The sequence below is a fragment of the Dermochelys coriacea genome, chromosome 1 (assembly GCF_009764565.3).
Source record: "Dermochelys coriacea isolate rDerCor1 chromosome 1, rDerCor1.pri.v4, whole genome shotgun sequence".
Taxonomy (NCBI): domain Eukaryota; kingdom Metazoa; phylum Chordata; order Testudines; family Dermochelyidae; genus Dermochelys; species Dermochelys coriacea.
The window spans coordinates 233,521,297-233,543,954 of NC_050068.2; the positions used below are offsets into that span (position 1 = coordinate 233,521,297).

A 22,658-nucleotide genomic window follows, 5' to 3' on the forward strand; every position below is an offset into this window, starting at 1 on the left:
CAATGGAATTTTGCACCAACCGCACCAAGAACAGTGATGTCTAACCTTATAAAATGTTCTTCTAATTTCACAAAACCGTTTGTGTATGTTTTGTATGACGGTGGAATTCTGGACAAATGGAGATATATAAAAATTATAGTTTTATTAACAAGTGAGATGGTGGAAAGGAAGGAGACTGCCAACTTCTCACTGGCTCCAAACACCTTGATCCAAGATCAGACATGAGACATATCAGACATCACTGTTCTTGGAAGAGTTGGTGCAAAATTCCATTAGTGCTTAGCAGCAGCTCAGCATATTGTTGACTCTCCCACAGGTTGAAGCCTGAGTTGAGGTTCAACCTTGAATCCTCTGATCCTTGCCTATTTTCGACTGCTGGCCTGGATAGTTTTGAGACTTCTATCAGCTGATATGTACTTAAAAAGGCTAGTGTTGGTGACATCTCTTGGCACCCAATGGAGTTGCTGACTCATACACATTCAAAAACATGGCTTCTGAAGTCATCTGGGCCAACTTCTCATTGGAAGTGTCAGTCAGGATGTAGAGAGCTTGAGAGCCTCTACTCAGGGCCCATCTGTTCACTGAGATGTCTTGGCAGAGATAGAATTAAGCTTGGCTATCCCAACTCCACACATCACAGCCAGAGCAGAGATGCTAGTGGTGCAACATTTTATAATTAGGCGTGGAACACTTTCAACCTACTGATCATTACTTCTCTGCCGTCAGAAAGCCAAAAAAAGGAGAGTATGGAATTAAAAACAAATACAATAAGGTATGTGTGCGCAGGGGATAGATATAAAATGCTAGTGAAAAATAAGAGTCTGGACAGCACAGTGGGTCTCCAAAATTCATTCTGGGTTTGGTTTTTTTAAAATTATATGTTATTTTAAACTAAACAGAAAGCAGCATCAAATTCATTCTATGAAAAACAGTACATCAGAAGTACAGTTGAAAAGGTTGAGTACCTTGTAGAGTTAAGCTAATGCAACACCACAATGCAGCTCCTTTAGAGTTAATAGTTAGATGCATTAGAGGCCAACAATATTACAATCAGAGGCAACGGGCTGGAGTGTTGGGGGTTCCTCTTTTCACTAGCTGATAACCAAATACTTACAAATACTCAGTGAGGGCAAATCCCATCTACCATGAACATAGAATGCAGTTTAAGGAGTCAAAACAGATCTTGACAGTAACTGTTAAAGGAATTTATGTTTTTTCTACAGCATATGCCTATTGAGATATTTTGGGGGAAGCCTCCTGTACTTACGATACTTTCATCTACTACTTCAGTTTCAAGAGAGAGTCCAATTTATTGTGTCTGGTATTCAAGGCAAGTCTGTTCTGATCTATCAACAAGAAGGTGGCAGTCTCCTTTCTTTCCATCATCTCACTTGTTATTAAAACTATACTTTTTAAATATCACCATTTGCCCAGAATTCCATCATCATACAAAACTGGCACAAACGGTTTTGTGAAATTAGAAGAATAGAATACAATAGAATGAGGAATTCTAATTTATGCATTCAAAGTAACACTTACTGCCAAGCCCATCAGCATATTTTCACCCACTGTAATCTGAATCCTCAGACCAAACAGAGCATTCATTCCTTTCAATTTAAGTTTATTCATTAGCTGGGTGTGCACTTCATATTCCATAAATGGCAACAGATTACTGATGGATGTTGCATTTGCTTCAGCTTGAGCTTTCTTTTTCAGGCGACATAACCTGTTGATGGAAATTGTCACATACGTAGAATTAGACCGTCTTAAGCATGTAAGCACTTTTAATTTTTAACCACTGATAAACTGTATAAGTGATCAAAAGGAAATGTGCAGGCTTTTTATATTTGACAAACCATTCAAAATTATTTTCTGGAATTTAATTCTTTTAAGTACCACATTCTTAACAGTCAGTCAGCACAACATCAAATTGACCCTTTCTGGCTTTTAACAAATATTTGCTGTACATCTTTACCCTTAATTTCAGTCATATTTTAATAGGAAAATACCTGTTTAAACTAAAAAATGAAAACCTTGAACAAAAGTAACTTATAAAGCATGCACTTTAAATAATATTAAGAAATATCCCTTATTAAAACATATTATAAAAACTGGAAAGCATGGCTTTTGTCATTTCTTTTAATGAAATCATGTTTACTTCCAGTAATCAAAATATACATAAAAATGTACTCAGAAGACAAGGAATATGCTTCACCCACTATACCAGTGTTTTTCAACCTTTTTCATTTGCAGACTCCTAAAAAATTTCAAATGGCAGTGCAGACCCCTTTGGAAATCTTAAACAGTCTGTGGACCGCCCTGGGGTCCACAGACCAGGGACTTAAACCACTGTTCTATGGTAATGACAACCTTTCCCAGATCTCTTAGACATAGTCTGAAGAACCTGAGGGTTCTGTGGATCACAGAAAACCACTTCATTATACCTTTAAAATTATTCGAGAGGTAAGGTGAGTGAAGCAATATCTTTTATTGGACCAACTTCTGTTGATGAAAGAGACAAGTTTCTTTCTTCAGACCTGAAGAAGAGCTCTGCATAGCTCAAATGCTTGTCTTTTTCACAACAAAAGTTAGTTCAGTAAAAGATATTACCTCACCCATGTTGTCTCCCTCATATCCTGGGACCAACACAGTTATAACTCCACTTTAAAAATATTGTACCAACACCTAATATAACTACATAACTGGAGAAGTGCTAACATGGTAATTTCAAAATACACTGAGATGAAGTTTGATTACATTATACAAACATTTTATACTGGAAGTTGGTTCTGAATCTGAAAAGCAACTAATTCCGAGACACTTCTTTGCTGAACTTTGAAATCATAACTAACGCTGCTGAGGTGACCAGAGATGCCAATCCAGAACAGTTAAAGAAATATTATAATTCCCACTAACTGTACAGTTGCACTTGATACAGGTATTCAGGCTCACTTTGTCGCAGCAAATATTCAAGAAGGTGACAGCCAGCATTCTTTACTACCTCTGCATGTCCTTTCAAATTTATGAGAACAGTCTTCCCCTTCTTGCGGACTTCCAACATATCAAAAAGTTTCTTTGATTTCTCTCTCACTATGGACAATTCAGTATGCAGGGCTCGGTCAGTGAAGAAATTACTTACCTATAACTGGAAGTTCTTCAAGATGTGCGGTCCCTATCTGTATTCCATTGAGGATTATATGCATGTGCCATGCATCCAGAGCTAGAGGTTTTAAAAGAGGTATTTTCCGTTAGTCCACGCATACACCCTGGCTCCACCTCATGGTTTCATCTGAGGTGATAAAGGGTGAGGAGGACTGACAGTCTCGCAGAAGTAATAGCTACTAGAAAGGCAATCTTCATGGAGAGAAGAGAGAGAGAGAGAGCATGAGGCCAGAGGCTCAAAGGGTGACTTCGTTAACATCATGAGGACAAGGCTGAGGTCCCATTGGGGAGTGAAGGGCTGAACAGGAGGCCCTTCCAAAACCTGGTAGTCAAGGGGTGAGTAAAGGAAATGTCCTTCGACCAGGGGGGCGGAAGCTACTGACAGCAGCCATGTGCACCCTGATGGAGTTGAGAGCAAGGCCAGATGTCTCGAGGGAGAGGATATAGTCCAAAGAGGAGGAATGTCCACATCCTCAGGGGCAAGACCCTTCCGCTGGGCCCATGAGGTGAAACTTCCATTTGGCCCTATAGGATCACCTTGTGGACTCCTTTCCATTATTTGAGAGGATGCCTTGTACTGCAGATGAACATTCCCACTCTAATGAAGGTGCTCATCCAAAAAACAGGCTCTGAGATGAAGAGTTGGGGAATCAGGATGCCCAATCCATCCACCTTGTTGCATGAGGAGTTCCGGGAAAAGTGGCAGTGGAAGTGGGGGAGCACGCTGACATGCTGAGAACCAGGGGAAACCAGAAACGGTAAGGCCAGAATGAGGCAATCAGAATGACCATTGCTCTCTTCCATCTGATCTTGTGTAGCACTCGTGGCAGGAGCGGCAGGGAGGAAATGTGTAATTGAGCTATTTGACCAGCAATGGATTAGTGTGTCACACTGGGAAAGGGCACCGAGTCCCCCAGAGCAGCACAGGGTGCATTTGCTGTTGACATAGGAGGCAAAGAGGTACCTGGCTGGAGTCTTCCAGCAGTCGAAAATGCTAGTGACCAGTGTCGTGGAGCTCCCATTCATGGTCAGTCATGAACTTTCTGCTGAGAGAGTCCACAATTACATTCTGAGTCCCAGGAAGGTATGCGGCTGCTAACAGGATCTTGTGGGCAAAGCCAGTCCCAAAAGTGAACTGATTCTGCACAAAGCACAGGATACCTTGTGCCCCATTTTCTGTTGATGTAATAAATGGTGGTGGTGTCATGAGGACAGGTTCTATCACTCCCCTTTGCAGCAGGGAGTCTACCTCTAGGGTGAGGATATGGTCGTGAGAGTGGTCCCTGAAGCGAGGCCCGGGAAAGGGATGAGGTTGCATTTTGAACTCTATCATATAGCCATATCAATGGACAAGTGGATCCTGGATGTCATTCATCACACTTCAAGGTGGTAAAAAGAGTGATAGGTGCCCCCCGAAGGGAGTGAGTCGGGTGCAAGGCATGAGGCAGGTTGGTTGGCGGCTCTCTAATTGCACTCATAAATAGTGCTTCTGGGAAGACTGGGTATGAGATGCAGAAGGTTGTGCTGATGAACCTGAGGGATGGGGTTGCTGGGTCTTCTGCTGTTTTCAAGGAGGCTCATAGGGCCACTAGAGAAAGAATTGGGGAACTCTAAATTGCTGCTTTGGAGCCAGGTAGAACTTGCACTTGGGTGCCAGTGTGTAGAAACCTAGTGATCGCACAGTGGCTCTGGAATCCTGGAGGGAATGAAGGGAGCCTTCTGGTTGAAGAGATAAGACTCCTCGAAAGGAAGGTCCTATGATGGTCTGGACTTCCCTCGGGAAACCTGAAGAATGCAGCCATAATTCCCTTTGCAAGATGATCCCTGTAGCCATTATGCTCAAAGAAGTGTCCGATGCATCCACCACAACCTGCAGTGTTGTCCTCGCAACCAGCTTCCCCTCATCCAGGATAGCTGGGGCAGTTTGTCTGTGAAGTATGCCAATTTGCTATCGGTAAGGAAGTCATAGTTTGCAAATAGAGCCAGGTAATTTGAAATGCAAAACTGGCAGAGAAGAAAACCTTGTGACCCCCCAAGGTCCAGGTGTTTGCTTTCTTTATCCACTCGGGTGGAATGTGAGTGTTGCTGATGGGCTCACTCCACTGCTGCCTGAATGACGAGAGAATTGGGTAGGAGGTGAGGGAAGAGAAACTCAGGCCCCATTGGAGGCACATACTACCTTTTCTCTGCCTCTTTGGGTGGGCGTGCAGGTAGCTGGAGTGTGCCAAACAGTATGGACTGGTTGAAGAATGGCAAAATTGATTGGTAGGGCCACCCTGGCTGGTGCTGAGGCAGTAACATCTCAAGCAATTGGTGCAGCTTGTCTTGCACTTCCTCCAATGGAATATGGAGGGCATCAGCCACCCTACATAACAGTTCTTGGAATTGACGGTAGTCATCTGCGAGCGAGGAGGAAATCGAAGAACCGCTGTGTCCAGGGATAATGAGAAGAAGTGCTCCAGTTCTGGCGGAAGCATCTAAGTCGGACTAAGGGTTGCATACTGCAAAAGTTATTTGGAATGCCTTCTTGAAGATGGCTGAAGGGGCGAGAGTGGAGACTCCTCACAAACGGGAACGTGGATACTGCAGCCACAACCCCCCAGTACAGCCATCCCAGCGGATGCTGTGGAGGGACCCATGGAGCACAGTACCAATGACCCCAGTGCTGGGTAAAGAGAGAGTACTGCCATTGAGCTGGTAGGGCTGTGGGGTATTCACATCGGCAGTACAGGAGGGGCAGACCCTGAGCCCTGTCTGAGTTCTCCCATGCTGAGAAATCAGAGCTCAGTTTGAATGGCTGTGCCAGCAGAACCACAGGGCAAGAACACAGCCCGAAGGAGGCAAGTCTAAGGTTCGGGAGCTTCAAGGACGCAACGGCATTTGAACACATGGAGATCTCACCTCAGCCAGCGCAAACAGTTCATGAGGCTCGGGGACTGATTCGAGTTTCCCCAGTGTGAGCAGTATGAGTTCCTCAGTTGGAACAGGAGCTCAGGACTGTCTTGGAACCAAAGATTCCCTTGAGTTCAGCAGTACCAACCTAGAAGGAGTATGTGGTTCAGAGGATGGAACCGACATTCTGTGCAGCTTTTTATCGTGTTTGTGTGCCCTGGAATGTGTTGCTTCTCCGTGATGGGAATTCCTAAAGCAGTATCCTTTTTGAACCTGGAGGAAGAATTACTGCCATATTTATGTACATGCTTCCTTGTCTCACGGCTAGGACCCAACAAGTGGTCCACAGCACTGGTAACAGCAGAACTGAACTGGGAGGTGCAGTAGGAAGTGCGCTCTTAGATTGCTCAGGCTGACGTATGGGGGGTTCCCACCCACCTGGATCTGACAGTGGCCTCATGGCGACCTCCATGAGATGCTTCTTGAGGTGAAGAGCCTGGCCTTCCCAGTTACAGGCTGGGAAGGAAAGGCAGATACTGGACCAAGATGAAATGTGGGCTTCCCCCAAGCAGTAAAGGCAGTGTTAGTGCTCACTGTTGACCGAGAACGAGTGAGGACACGAAGTGCATAATCCCGTACCCATTCATGGGTACTGGGGGCAGGTGGGCAACTGGTGAAATGGCGTCCCAAAGTCCTTACAATCCTAAAACTACTACTACTACAACTACTACAAAAATAATAAAATACTAACTATGTACAGGAATAAAATTATTTTTTCCTCAGTTTGTAGAAGTGCATCACAAGAGAGGAGAGAACAGAAGAGGCTTTGACTCAGACCATGCAGCAGTGAGAAGGAGCTATGGGCGTAGGCGGTCCACCCTGCCCATTATCACCTTGGATGAAACCATGAGGCGGAGCATGGGCATGTGCACAGACCAACAGACACTACTACTTTCAAAATATCTGGCTCCGGATACATGGCACATACGAATAACCCTCAATGGAATACAATAGGGACCATCACTTGAAGAACCAGAACTTCTAGAACTAGCTACAGTCATCAAAAGGAAAGATGAAGGCTGCAATGACACTGCACTGACAAAGCAGAAAAGGACTGGATTCTGTACCACCTTGAAACTTTTGATATTTTCAAATTCTTCCTCTTTTATCAGGATCTGACCAAAGCTCTTGCAGGATAATCAGTAGAAGGGAAGTAGGCTTAGGAGGTGGTGGTCTCCCCTTACAGATGCAGTATATATTGAATAAACTTCTCAGAGGAAGACACTTATGATGGCTGATGCCAAATAGGCCAAACTACATAAAGGCTGAGAAGGGTAAGACTGCAGTGGCATCATAACAGAACTGCCACCAGAGAGAGGAGTCCAAAGTGAAAGACTGAATATTTAGGGTGATCTAGGGAACAAACATCAAAAGTCTTAGGTGAATGAGAAAAGGACCATTTCATACCTAAGTCTGCAGGGAGACCCAGGAATCTGAGATCCACTAAGAAGAACCTAAAGATCCTGTTGTCCAATGCACTACTGGAAGGCACTCAATATGATAGGTTCTTATATTACCTTCATCACGATACAGAATACAACGTCACATGAAACTGAGGCAAAGCCTTCCAACCCTTAGATCTGACTTCTGAAATGAAGGCATGAAGAATCAAAAGAGATTACAATCTAAAAAGACAAAGCAGGCAAACTATTCAGGGCAGTCACTGCCACTTACTATGTGTGTCTCTATAGCAGTCGGAGAACACTTCAGTCTCTCTGGTCACTTGATTACAGACCTAAAAGTGGCAATATTACAACAAAAAATCTTCAAAAACAGATTCCAAAGAGAGACTGCTGAATTGGAATTAATTTGCAAATTGGACATCATTAAATTAGGCTTGACTAAAGACTGGGAGTGGATGTGTCATTACACAAAGTAAAACTATTTCCCCATGTTTATTTTCCCCCCCTACTGTTCCTCACACGTTCTTGTCAACTGCTGGAAATGGCCCACCTTGATTATCACTACAAAAGGTTTTTTTTTTTCTCTCCTGCTGGTAATAGCTCACCTTACCTGATCACTCTTGTTATAGTGTGTATGGTAACACCCATTGTTTCATGTTCTCTGTGTATATAAAATCCTCCTACGGTATTTTCCACTGCATGCATCCGATGAAGTGAGCTGTAGCTCACGAAAGCTTATGCTCAAATAAATTTGTTCGTCTCTAAGGTGCCACAAGTACTCCTTTTCTTTTTTGCAACTAGTAAAATGGGTCCCCAACCTGGCTTGAAATATCTAAGGACTACTGTAGTATTAATAAATTATTATTATGGTCTGCTTAGGCCAAAACATCCAAATTCTCTCAAAAGAATCAAGTAGCTCACAGAAGGAAACTGCTGCAGCAGAGACAAACATGCTATCAATCATCAGAATGTCCACTCAAACTGACAGATTCCTCTACCTTTTATGGTACACTCAGCTCCATCCTACTAGCTTGATGACTGCGCTTAGATTCAAGATGTTTCTTAAAGGTGGAGCAGAAAAGAACCAAATACTCCTCATAAGCCTGTCCCACTTGAAATTTCATGCCCTTCAGTTTTTCTCCTAACAGGTATTTTGTGGCTGCTTCAGTTTCAAGGTATGGAAAATTTCAGTGTCCATCAGCAGAACTTACAAGACTTGTTAATTAGTGAGAGTTTACATCTATTCAAGGTAAACCTGAAAGGGTTAAAAAAAGGGAAAACTGAGCACTCCTTCAGAAAGTGTTCTTCTCCAAGGCATTGGAAGTCCCTGATGTACTTGTATACTTATCAGAGTAGCAGCCGTGTTAGTCTGTATTCGCAAAAAGAAAAAAGAAAAGGAAAAAGTACTCCTTTTCTTTTTGTATACTTATCGTGTTTAGAAAGAAATAGGAAAGGAAATCCCACCTTTCTGACCAGACTATTATCTGCCCCACTATCCCGGGATGAATTTGGCTCCATCACACATGCTACAGCTCAAGAAGTCCTGGAATAATATTAGAGTCACAACCTGTGAAATGAATCCATGCCAGCACAACTATGCTCACTACTAATGGAAATTATCAATGCCTCCTTCAGAAAAGCACACTTAAATTCCTTGAAAAATGCAATAGTACATACAGTCCTCATGAAGCCAATACTAAACCCTACAGATCTCTCCAACTTCCTATTCCTGGTCAAAATAATTGAGAAAGTAGTAACCACCAAGCTTCAACCACATCTCATATATATCAACATCTTGGATGCTCCCCTGAGGAGGGTTCAGACCATGGTACAGAACAGAATCTGCTCTAATGTCACTAAAAGATGATCTCATAGCCATGGACACAGCTAAGACCCATACTGTTGGATCTCTCTGCCTTTCATTCAGTGGACCACAAAGTACTACTAGCATGTCTACATAACATAGCAGAAGTAGATGGCCCAGCACTACACTTGCTCCAATTGATCCCACAAGGATCCATACTATCTCTTCTCTTCAATATCTACATAAGACCACTAGAAGAGACAGTGAGATGCCATCATCAGGCTTAGAGTTGCCAACAATTCGCTGATGACACTGAACTATGTATCTCATTCTCAATTGATTCAACCACCATTACTAAAAAGCTGTCAGCAAGTGTGTGAGAAATCAGTTCTTGGATGAAGAGCAGCTGGTTCAAGCGGAATCCAGGAGAAACTGAAGCGCCGCTGGTCGGAAAGGGAAAACGCTTCCAAAAGCTGGTCCAAACACTGTCTCCAGCTTCCATTGAAGATGTCTAGCCTACATTTCTCAATGTAGTGTAAATACTCAGGGTCCCCTTTCACTCCTCGAAACGCTTGCATGATCAAGTAGCATCAGTTTCCAAAAATGCCAGCTTTCACTTTCAATTTGCCAGGAAGCTTCACCCCTTCCTCCTGAAGGAGGGCCTGACCACAGTAATCCATGCATTTTTCACCTCCAGGCTGGATTACTACAATTCACTATATGTAAAGCTGAATGTGAAGGCAATGTACAGGCTCCAACTGGTAGAGAATGCACCTGCCCATCTTCCCCATGGTTCAGGCCACTATGACCTCTTCAAGCTTGTGCTCAAGTCCCTCCGTTGGCTTCCAGTTAGCTTCCAATATCAGTTTAAGGCCTTATTCCTTATTTTCAAAACAATCACTAGACCCAGTCCCAGCTACATCAAAGACTGAATTTCAATCTATGAACCACCACAACAGCTCTGCTCTTCTGGAACAACACGGATCCCAAAGACAAGGACGAAGCATGTGAGAGCTGAGGACAAAGTATTCTCTACTGAGCGGATCCAGCTCGGAGATCAGAAAAACCCAGAGTCTGACCATCTTTAGGAAAAAGTTGCAAAGACTTCCTCTTTAAGAAAGCCTTTCCACCACAAGTGATACAATTCTCACTCCATGAAGTCCACCATGGACTTTTGTTATTGCAATTGATTTTATGTAGAAGGTGTTCAGATACAATAGTGATGGGCAGCCATATAAAAACTTAGATAAAATAGATATATTATCATCACATGATGCAAAATGTTGAATTTGAACTTAAATCAGATTTCTTTCTAGTCTGTCATAAAGATGATTAGTTTTGAACTCAACAGAAGTAGACAGGAATCTGCTTGGAAGCATGTAATAGCACTATTCTAAGTTACTACTAGTGTGTCTCTCTCAAACACCCCCATTCCCATCCCCCCCCATAACCTAAAAAGAAAGAAAAAAGGCAAACGATATCAGTCTTACACAGCAGTCTAAACTGAACAGTAGTTCTAAAACCTCTGTCTGTGGCAGCAGAAAAGGAACTGAAGATAGTTGGAATCACAGAGCCTTATGTAGTCATACACCAAATGCTCAGAGATGTAAAATATGTGGTCATTATTTCTATATGCTTCTCAGACTTGCAACACTTAGGCAAACATTTGCCTCAATAGAAGCATCTTCCATCTGACATTATGAAATTCATAAACCCTAATGAATTAAACTTTACAGAAAATCAGAGATAGTAATGTATTTTTATATTTCAGTTGAGGAAACTGAGGCACAGACAAGGTAAGTGACTTCTTCAAGATCACACAAATTAAGGGAAGAGCCACCCATGTCACGACTCTCATTCCTGTTCTTTCATCACATCCTCTACTTCTACTGACAGAAGCACACTGGGAGGAAGGCACACATTATAAATTATCACATAAGTAAGCCAACTTCACTTTACAGCAACAATTACCTGGAGTAACAGGACTATAGCAGTTCCTCCTGGATCATCCTCATAGCAACTCAGTATCTTTCCAGAGGTGCCCCTATTTGATTTATTATGGCTGAAGCTAACCCAATATGTCAAGGAATCTGCATTGGTGTATGTACGGTATATGCAGTAGTTAAAATGGCAAAACAATGAATATTAAATACTATATAACTAAATAGGAAATTACAATATCATAACAAACTTAATATAAATCTAGGGACATTGAATCTGCCCTTCTCTCACATAATTTGTACTGTGCTATTACCGCATATGCGATTGTCTAACCAACACTGCTACATTTCTGGAAAGTGGTGTAGTACATCTGCCTGGGAAAGTTTTTACCAATATTAAGAACACGTGGAATCTTAAGTTTTAGTTACATCTTTTAGTACAATATCATAATCTATTTGCAAAGAACCACCCAAGATAATTAGTAATGCTTTTAGGAACCTCTTACAAGAAATAATCATGGTATGATCTTGCATTCTCCAATATAATGGGGCTAAATGAAAAACGTTGTAGCAGAAATGTCTTTTCTGTTGCTATGTTTCACCTCAGTCATCATTTCAAAGGAGAATTTTGTTTTACATCTTAGTATGATTATGGGACCTCCATTCTGACCAAACCACCATAGAACCAGTCATGTGACCCACCCCACTGGTTCACTATTTTGAATTATTTTAACCTGAGCATATGAAGCATGTGCAACCTTAATTCTGTACTTGCAAGTATTTGCTCTCCATAGCCATGTGGGCTAAATACAATAATTTAAGTAGGTATTACAGCATAGGTGTTGGAACTAGGGGTACTGGGGGTGTAGCAACATCCCCTGGCTTGAAGTGGTTTCTATCATATATAGGATTTACAGTTTGATTCAACGGCTCCCAGTATCCCCACTATACAAATTGTTCCAGCACCCCGTACTATAGCCTAGTATAAGTAAAAAGCACAAAACTAAAGTTAATGACAACACAACAGGAAAAAAAACAAGTCTTCATTTAGCTGCCAGTTACTACACATAACTGAACATAAAATATAAAATTTGCTCTTTTGTTGAACTACAGTAAGAGGAAAATTTCTAATGTTCTCCAGCACAGTAGTAAGAAAATAAATACTTTCACAGATACCTGGCTTGAATAAGACATCCTTTCCCAATAACCATTGCCTCTGCAGGCAGATCTATTGTTGTGAAAAGAACATCAGGAACCTTTTGCTTTCTGCAGCTGTAACAGTATGTGAGATGAGCAGGGAATGGCATGTTCAGTTCATCATATGGTATGTGGCAAAATCCACAACCTGGAGGTGAAGTTTCTTCTATCCTAAAAGTACATTTTGGAAAAATATATTTAAAACATCTGTGCACCATCTTAACAAGAAATACTATGTGCATGTATTATAAAATTGGCCTATACATACAACTACATAAGCCACACATATGGAGTCAAATTCTGTTCTTCTACATCTGTGCAACAGGTTAATAGGATTGCATCAATGTAACAGAGCAGAATTAGGTCACATGCTATTCTCTAAAACGATACATATAGTATCTGTGCAGCTAATAGTTATCCAGGCATCAAAAACCAACAGCATAAAATGTCCAGTGGTTATATTAGCCTAAGATATTATTGCAATAGCTTTAAAATCTAATTCTTGCTAGCTGAGTGTAATCTAGTATACCACACCTTTATAAAAGACTCTGCTGGGTGAATACATACCAAATCTCTTACATGGACTATGTTTGAATAATGCATACAAAGTTAAGCAGCAGAAATTAAATGTGCCAATCATCCTACTGGAGAACAGTATAATACAGGTAGTCATTAAAAAGAAAGACCCATACAGAACTTCCCAAGCTACAGCATTAAGAAAAACTCACTATTCACTTAACTGAAACAAAATATCTAGGCAGAATTGTTGCAAAAACACATGGAAGACTATAAACAATATAGTCTGAACAAATTACGATTTTGTAACATACTATGTAAGAGCCTCATTGTAAAATTTTGTCCTGCACAGTAATTTTTCTTCTCAAAGAACTCTGAGTAAAATTTTCAAAATAACTTAAGTGACTTAGGAACCTAAGTCCCACTGACTTTGAGAGAGATTTGGGCACTAAGGAGCCTAAGTCATTTTTGAAAATGAGACAGACTTTCTGTACATATTTCACATTTGGTTGCTTTATTATCAGTCAGCTTTTATTACTGAAATTAAATGTGATTCTCCCTTTAAAGAACACATTCAACAAACTTATAAAATATATCATCATCAAAAACTGAATTTTTATTTTGTTTTAACATTAAAAACTTGACATTTCTTTCAATGTCAGCAGGGGAAGGAGAGGTTGAACAAGTGTATTAAAAGTTCTGTTGGGACAGAAAAAAAAGCAAAGGAAGGGGTTTTTTTGTTTGTTTGTTTAAAGGGGTTAAAACTGCAGTTTCAAAGAACTGATCAACAAGTAGTATTTGCAGGGAAAGGTAATACTCAGTCTCTTCCGAATGAAAAGAAAAAAGAAAAAGCTAAATATTGAGATAAAATTGTATCACTTTGCCATGATGCACTGTATCTTTTGGACTGACTAATCCCTAAGGATATATGATTATTATTCCAGTGAAGATACCGAAAAAGACCTACTGACATGCAATAGTTTGTATATCTTGACTGATTGCAAAATAATTATTTTGCAAGCCCCCCGCCAAAAACCAAAGCAAACAGCCAAAAATTTGTTAGTTAGCCAATTCATTTTCTTTTGTTTTCCATCAACCTTTATGATTTTGTTTATAATCTTCAGTTTAAACATGCATTTTTAAATGCTTGTCTTACTCACTTTTTACACTCAAAGCTATTTTATTTTCTATACAACCATTGAACACAACAAAGACAATGGTCCAAATACTACAGCCAAACCAAGATTTGGCTTATACAAATCATCATACGACTGTCACTTTTTTGTAGTGTGCTACAAAGGTAAGAAAGATACGTGAAGAGTGGCAAAGAAAAAGACCGAGTTATAATTCTGTGGTTAGTAGTCAAACATGTTACCTTATTCAGACTGTTAGAAATAAAAACAGAAAATCTAATTTGGTGCAGAGTTCCATTACTTCTGTTGTTGTTGTTAGTGAAAATCAGTAAAGTGGTTGGTCCCGCATCCTGCACTGTAACACTGTAACCTACCCTAATAGAGAAGAACTATCTTGGTTCTGAGGAAAAAAATCAACCTCTCCCTTCTCTGACCCTATGGAAAAGAAGCCAGGCTGCCATGACAACCTTTGTTCCAAACAGCCTTCCATGGTGCCATCCTGGAGAAACCTAGGGTTCAGTACAGCTGCTGTGCCAGACGCGGACAAAATACAGACCTCTTCACTATAAAAAGAAAAGAATTACAAAGAAGTGAATTCCTGATACGGTGTTTTTTAAAAGCCATAAATTTAAAAAGCTTGTTCAAAAGCCACAGTGAATTAAATACAACTGTTAACCCTAGTGGAATCATGGTACCAGTAATAACAATACCTAGCAGATTAACCAATTAATCCACACAAATAGTCTTTTGATGTATTACGCCCATTTTAAATGGAGAGAAATGTATGCGGAGAATCAATGTAGGAGGTAGAATTTGAAAACAGGAACTCCTAGTTCCCACTTCTGTTTTCAGCCCACTAGATTACCCAGGAAATATAGATTTAAGTAAGTTTTTGGATTCTACAGATTAGAGTGCCTGGGAATGTTGCAGACAAGGTGTGGCTGTTTACCAAAGTTAAGGGTGGGAGCTGAAAACCCCATCATCTGATATCATTCATTGTCAAAATGAAGTTACAAAGTAATACTGACAAGTTGCTTCTTGGTAACTCAGGATAAAAGACAGCAAAAAAATAAGTAAAATTTTAAGTAAGAACAGCAACTACAGTGTTACATCTAAGTAATATACTCTATTCCTGGTTTAAAAGTTAAACAGTTATCAAATACCACACAACAGTTAAAGTGTCTACAATTTTACAAATGTTAGACAGTGAATCAAGCTTATGTGGGTAAACACTAAATCAAACACATTATGCTGAAAAACAAAAAGATACCCTTCATCCTTTCTTAGAATGAGAAATCTGTCTTATTTACCTGTAATTCTTCCTAATTTATTTTATTTACCTGTAATTCCTCCTCTTGACCCACCCCCACACAGATACAGCATGTCTGGCAGGCCAATACCGTAAATACTCATGTCCTTCCTGTTTAAGGCATGGAAACAGGTTGAAATGAAAATCAGCAGAGGACCCCTATTTAATTCTTCCACCATTAGTGAACAAATATTACCAACTGAAGTCCTACCAACGAAGTGTAAAATATACTATTAACTGATTTATGAATTTATGAATAATTTTATGAATTTATAAATTTATGAATAGTATGTATTTATTCATAAATTTTATTACAAATTATGTTAAGTATTAACAAAGAAAATATAATGGAACTGAACTACTCATGTTATTTATCGGAAGACTAATCAAGATGAACAGATTTCCATTTTCACTACAAGCCCTACTTTACCACAGTATGGAGAACTTTACTCCCAAAGGCTGAATTTGAAGAAAAGGAAAGCTTGTGAAAGTTAAAGATGTTCGTTTCTTCAACCAGCACACTAGTCCCCTTAGCATACAATGGGGCCACAGACGTGGTGGAAACTACTATGATGCTTTCAGATTGTCCATGTCTGCTCATCTTATATACTGCAGCGATGCATCCTGTTACCCATCTTGTGAAGGTGCTCTTTGGATGCCTTCTTCCTTTTGCAGCTTACCACTGTCACTGCAAATAGAGACTGATTTTCCATCTGGTTTTGTTCTTTAAGGGCAAAATCTTAACATTTTTTATTCCTTCCGGTGGCTAGGATGGGATCAAATGGATGGTAGGATTACTTCTTGAGATCTATGCATCACCAGCAGGAAAGTCTAAGGACATACATCTTTATCCTTATAAATATACAATATAGTTCCTCTGCAGAGGGGATACTTAGTTCCAAGATCATCATAGCCAAGGCAACAGCTATTTGGAAGGTCAACTTAAGAGCCAGACATAGAAAGATAGTTCAAATAGACCGTTGAGAAGAGTTTGTCAAACAATGCTGCAGCTCCACATTAGACATGGATGAATAGGCAGGCTATAGAAGCACTGAGGCAACCTTCAAAACCTTAAGACAAAAAGGACGTCAAAACATCACAAATATTTTGAGATTACTGGGGCTTGGGTCAGGCTTTAAAAAAAACAAAAAAAAACCTAACAGTAGAACTGTGGTGTTGACTTGAGTTGGAAAGAAAAAACCCCAGCACAAGTGCTCATCTAAAAGTGCTCTTTCCTGTGCGACTTTTAATGAAAATGTTCAAACTTAGTCTAGCATCGAAAAATTCTTGTCAAATATCTTTATTCTCTGACCTAGTGATTGAAGTGAAAATTCTGACCCTGATGTTCTGAGGAGATGAAAGTTTCAATTCTAGTCATCCCAGGTTCCTAATTATCCAATTGAAAACCTTCATTTTGAGACTCTATTCTCCCTTGGTTTCTTTTTAGCTTTGTCACTTAGCTTACGTTTAGGATCCCTTTTAAATGTACTTTTATTTAGATGTTTGGTTCTGCCATACTGAACAGCACTTGAGCCATCTCCATGTGTGCTTTGCTCCTATTCCTTTTCACCTGCCCAATGATACTGCTTTAACAATGTGTGGAATTACTAACATGTTTGTCTTGAACTAGGAAGGCCATCTGAAACTGAGCCAGACAAGGGAGTCCTTCGTGCTTGAATGTCTAAGGAACCTATGTAGACCTCTCAGCCCATCAAGCTCACATGTATCTGGTAATTTTCCTTCTGTGGTATTATGAAGGTGATGCCAATCATCAGCTCCTTCTGATTTCCCTTGGGAGAAAGTGGGTCTCTTCTCCTTGATCTTCTCTAACTGATTCCACTTGAATATCCTGGTATTTGGCTGATAGCAGGATTTCTGTTCAGGTTGCTTTCTGGAGCTGGAGTGGGATGTGACCTTCAGTGGACTAGGGAGGCTGGAAGTAGATACAAGGATTCCATATTGTTTTCCCCAATGTTGTGATAAATCACTTAAATACAGAAAGTAGGTGAGATATTCTTACCCTTCAAAGTGTGGGATAAGTCAGTACAGTTCTGGCTTCTAGCTGAGATGGCTGTATGTTGTTATATTTTCAAATAAATAGGGCTACTCTGTTTCTGTGTCCCTTGAATTCCGGATGGATGGAGACAGTCTAGCATAGCTATCGGAGCCATAGCAGTTGAACCTAACTTCTCCCTATGGCTCAATTTCTGAGAGGCCCTCCTGTCTTTGCCATTTTGGGGAATGTTAGACTTGTGGAATGAAGCCACTACTATGACCAGATTAATGTCTTTATCCAGGAAAGTGCTGCTACTGTATCACAGGAGTGGAAAAATGCAATCCCTCAAATTTTGGCCCAAAAGGTTATACACATTATTTTCTCTGTGAGGTACTGGAGGAGAAAAATCATGGTCAGTACATCCCAAAGAAAGATTCAGAACAGGAACACTCAGCCGGCAGTACTCTGGCTCTAGGAGGCAAGATTATCTGGCTCAATTTACAAGCAATGCCTAGAGAAAGACCCCCTGCTTCCATGCCTTAAAACTTCTGAACTATCAATCATTCCTTGACAATAAACTATAAAACACATTTAAGTAAAATGTCCAGGCATTCTATTAGATAAGGTTTAGTGAACTTGAGAATTAGACAAGTTAATTTAGACAAGACAAGTTAAGTTAGACTGTCAAAAGCAAATACGTAGATTTAAAGTCTAGCAGTAGCATGCTAAGGAATAATTATGACAATGGCTACAGAATTAATTCTGAAAAATGTGAGGATACAGCTGTTTATCCCAAGTTTGAAACCTAAAATGAAAGATATTTTAGTAAACTCTTCAAAGCTGGTATGCTACACACTATCAACATCGGTCTTGCGCTCTCTATCCCCATTTTTAATCTTAGAAGATGGTACAGGATTATTTTCTATGGCATTTAGAAAATCAAATCATCATGATTTACCAAATGCTAGTTGATTCACTGTAGCCCACTACAGCATGACAACCCAATGCCTTGGCATGGGATTTTATCTCTTGTCTGATTTCTGCCCACCACGCATCTCGTGTCTCTGGTTCATCTGAAAGACAAAGTATAAATCAGTTCACTATTCTGCAGCACATCAATTGAAAGTAGTATATGATTAAATCTATTAAATGCTGTTTTAAAATTCTTAAATTTGTTGTAATAGGACTTGCAACCTTGAATTTTTCCCCCTACCTATTTTGTCCTTTTCCCAATTAGCAAACAATATTTCTTCTTGATGTTGTTTATTGAGCAACAACAACACATTGGCTGTGTTCCATTTATTTCCTTGTTTCTCATTAGTGGAAATAGGATTTGTTAGATTAGCTGTGTTCTTGTTGCTGTCCCTGCAGCAGCAAAAATCAAAATGTTGTAGCCTCTGCTCCAAATTTTATTCACTCAAAGATCACATTATTAACTTGCCAAGAGCCTGAGGGCTGCACGTAATTTGCATAAAGTAGATTTTACCTAATAAATTTTACCTAATAAGTAACCTCATCTTTAATACAGAGCTGCAGCTTGTGAAAACATTTTATCATGTTTTTTATCTTGCTGCAAGCAGATTTATCTCTTTTGAACACATCTCCATATTAAAGAGTATGTCACAGGCCAACACAAAGCTTTGCAGTTCACATCTCACCTGCATTTTCAGTACCTCTGTGCTAAGGAAACTGGGTATGTTTTAAACTCTTATTTCTCAAAAACTATTTATTTAGAATCCAGATATTATTAACAAGATTAATTTTATCAATTTATAATACGGTAAGGTCAAAGAATTTAAAAAACCCATCTACACTTCCTGAATACTTCTTATATTAGACAATCAAATGCAGTAATAAGTGTTACCAAAAAGCTTTTGAGTAACATTCATTTACTTTACATAGCAAAACAATTACTTTTTAAACAAGACTCTAATCCTGCAAACCCTCTACATGTGGAATCAATAGGAGTTCTGGTGGACGTTCTGCAACATTGGTCTCTGTTCTTTCAAGACCGCATTGCTATGTCTGCAGCACCTATAACTAAAAGTCATTTATATTTTCGATAAACAAAATATGATTAATAAATCACTAAATACAAAATGCTGCATAAGAATCTGCCTATGATTCATGCCTATGAAACCCTTATGATTACAGAGTCCCACTGAAGTAAATGGAACTTTGCCCAGGCACAAGCACTTGCCTTTACAGATCTCTTTGCAGGATTAGGGCCCAAAATACCAGTTCCAAAATCTGTGCCATACTGGGATCTGGTCAGGTAAATGTTTTACAACAAGTGCAGCATGGTGAATTTTTGAAAATATGGTATGCGATATCCATACATCACATATTAGGCCCATGACTGGACTGAGATTCAACATAAACGCACAAAGTTAAAAAGGCAGCTGCTTGGAAATTTGTGAATTAAATCCAAAATACTGTTGTGCAAAATGTTTTTCTTTTAAAATACACTTCAGCTTTTGTTTTAGAATCAGACTTCTGCAGATCTAAAATAGAAACTAACAATTATTTCTTCTATAAAAAAAGCTTTAAAGGATATTTCGGGGGGGGAGGGGAGAAGGGGAATACAGTGTATTTTGCTGAGGCTTACATCATGCTCTCCAATTATTCCTGACTTTTAACACTTGCATCCATCACATTGTAACAACTCTGCAAGCTTCCTCAGAGGAAAGAAAAATGTTAAACAGCAAAAAATTAACTACAGGGAAATCTTATAGTGGAGTGAGTGAGTATGTATGTAAAATAAATATATATTACACACACACACACACACACACACACACACACACACAAATTTCACTCTTCATAGGAATTCACTACAGTCAGAATTCCAATTTACATGCTGAAGGAATTTGTTACTTTCATTGACAATGATATATCAAAAAGAAAAGCAGTAATTGTGGCACCTTAGAGACTAACAAATTCATCCGATGAAGTGAGCTGTAGCTCACGAAAGCTTATGCTCTAATAAATTTGTTAGTCTCTAAGGTGCCACAAGTACTGCTTTTCTTTTTGCGAATACAGAATAACACGGCTGCTACTCTGAAACCTGTAATGATATATCAAGTTTCATTACACCTAGTTTACTATGAGCAGGTTCCATTTTGTTTACTAATAAAAACCCACATACTGTTCTTAGTGTATTTCTCTTTACAATCATAGAACTGAATACACTGGTTATACACTTTCAGCGACATCAGTGTAAGCTTTTTACGCTCTCACTAGTGGGAATGTTATGTCATTATTAAAAGCTATTTTGACTGCAAGTTTGAACACAGAAAACCTGGGTCACACTGAGGAATGGCACTCAAACCCTCAATGAGGTCCCATGCTTTTCACCTGTCAGAAGCTGGGAACACTAGAGAGGTAGTCAAAGGTGAAAGGAAGCTCGTCCGGTCTGGTGTTCTGGCAAGACCTGGTACAGTGCTGACCGTACTCGCTTCCCCAGGCCGGTGATTTAAAGGGCCTGGGGCTCCCAGCTCTCCGCCCGAGCCCTGCTGCCAAAACCCTGGGGTAGCGTCAGCGGTACGGGGCTCCGGCGGTGATTTAAAGGACCAGGGACTCCCAGCCACCACTACCACAGCGGAGCCCCAGACCCTTTAAATCGCTGCCCAAGCGCCTCCCAGCTGGGGACTCCCAGCTGCCTCCGCTGCGGGTAGCTCTGGCAGTGATTTAAAAGGTTCAGGACTCCCAGATGCCGCTACCGTAGCTGGAGCCCCAGGCCCTTTAAATCTCTATTTAAAGGGCCCAGGAATTTAACGGTCTCGCCTCTTCCAGTTGAGGCCCTGCCCCCTTCCGGTTGAGGCCCTGTCCCGCTGCTCAGGACTCCGGCGTAGCGGTAAGTCCTTTAAATTAATTTTACCCCTGGAGGTAGTCCTTTCAAACTCTAGGGAAAGTGCTACAAATGACAGCCAAATGGGAGACAGTTAGAAAAGAAAAAGCAACAAACACATCCCTAACTCTCTCTGGCTTGAGGGATAATCCCAGTAATGCAAGTGCTAGAGGTAGTAAAAACCTCAGGCAGGACTCCTCTACCCAAACCCAATCAAGACAAGTAATTCAATTATTAATGTGTATGTCTATTGCATAACTAAGTTTACTAATGTTGTAGTTTATAACAAGTCAAGACCCCAGTGCAACCAAAGCACCTACATTAGCTACTCACTATACTTCCTGATCAGTTAGAGTGGGCAACAGGTATTTAGCTAGACTCATTTGATGAAACAGTTCTCCAATACATTACAACTTTGCAAGAGAAACATCTGCAAAAAAGGCGGGTAGGGGGAGGGAGGGGGCGCCTAGAATCTCATGATCCTAGTATGTTCCTTTTCGTAGCCGTGCATAAAAAGTTTGATACAAAAGGCTCTACTAGAATGCTGATCAATTTCCATTGCCAACCTTAAGTATGGAAAGTGTTACATTTTGGCAGCTACTGCTGCTGCTTACTCTCAGACAAAAAAAGTGAAAAAAAAAAAAGGGTGTGTGTGTGTGGAAACAGAAAGTATTGAACAATCAGGAGAAAAAAAACAAAAAGGGAAAGAAAAAGGTGACAGAAGAAAGAGCAATACAAATGCAACCAGTAAGGTGACACAAACAAGGATGGGGCGGGAGTAAAACCAAAAGAGAAGGAAGGGGACAAAGAGAAACAGAAAAAGCAGAAATAATGACGGGTCCCCACATTGGTACCACACATTGTTTTCCCCCACGGAGATTTTGGGCATGTGAATTACAAAGTTTAGGAGTGAGCTTCCTAAAAGATTACAAGGCAATTTTTCAACTCACTTCACCTTAAAATACTGTATATTATATGGGAGGAGAATGCAGTCCCAGCACGCGAGAGACTCACAGCTATTTTTTTTTTTTAGCTGTGGCGTGCTCAGACAACACTTTACCCTTATTCTTTCCCCGGGTTCTGGTCAACATGTCAGAAATAGTAAGATGTAAAGTTAAAGCACGATAATCCACAGTAATATAATAGGCCTGATCCCACTCCCATTAAAGTCAAAGCTTTTTTCCCCATTACAGACAATGGGAAACAGGACCAGGCCCAATACCATTGATAAAAGTCAACCAATTGCCATTGCACAAGACTAAAAAGAAATCCCACAGGAGCCATGTTTGTCAACAAGTGCATATGAATGAAGAGATCTTTTTGTATCATTTAAATGTAGGGCTATTTTTGTTTTCAAAATGTGGTAAGATAATGTGAACCAAGATAATTTATATAT

At 40.1% G+C, this 22,658-nt stretch overlaps 1 protein-coding gene and 1 long non-coding RNA gene across 35 annotated transcripts in view; one reads left to right on the top strand and one right to left on the bottom strand.

The window, feature by feature from the left end:
• The window catches only part of C2CD5 (C2 calcium dependent domain containing 5), a 125,377-nt gene that overhangs the window by 36,359 nt on the left and 66,360 nt on the right, over positions 1-22,658 (bottom strand). For 16 of the 34 annotated variants that reach the window (XM_043516534.1, XM_043516526.1, XM_038391498.2 and 13 more), the window contains 4 exons: positions 18,371-18,485; positions 14,575-14,670; positions 12,438-12,629; positions 1,540-1,726 (listed from right to left, as the gene is read on the bottom strand). In XM_043516534.1, coding sequence (XP_043372469.1) covers positions 1,540-1,726; positions 12,438-12,629; positions 14,575-14,670; positions 18,371-18,485 — 590 coding nt within the window. Of the gene's footprint in view, positions 1-1,539; positions 1,727-12,437; positions 12,630-14,481; positions 14,671-18,370; positions 18,486-22,658 lie in introns of all 34 variants that reach the window. The other 18 variants (XM_043516531.1, XM_043516503.1, XM_043516471.1 and 15 more) reach the window with 2 other exon arrangements.
• LOC122460636 lies at positions 724-1,889 on the top strand. Its single transcript, XR_006282077.1, has 2 exons — positions 724-772; positions 1,224-1,889. It is a non-coding gene; the product is annotated as an uncharacterized LOC122460636 (long non-coding RNA).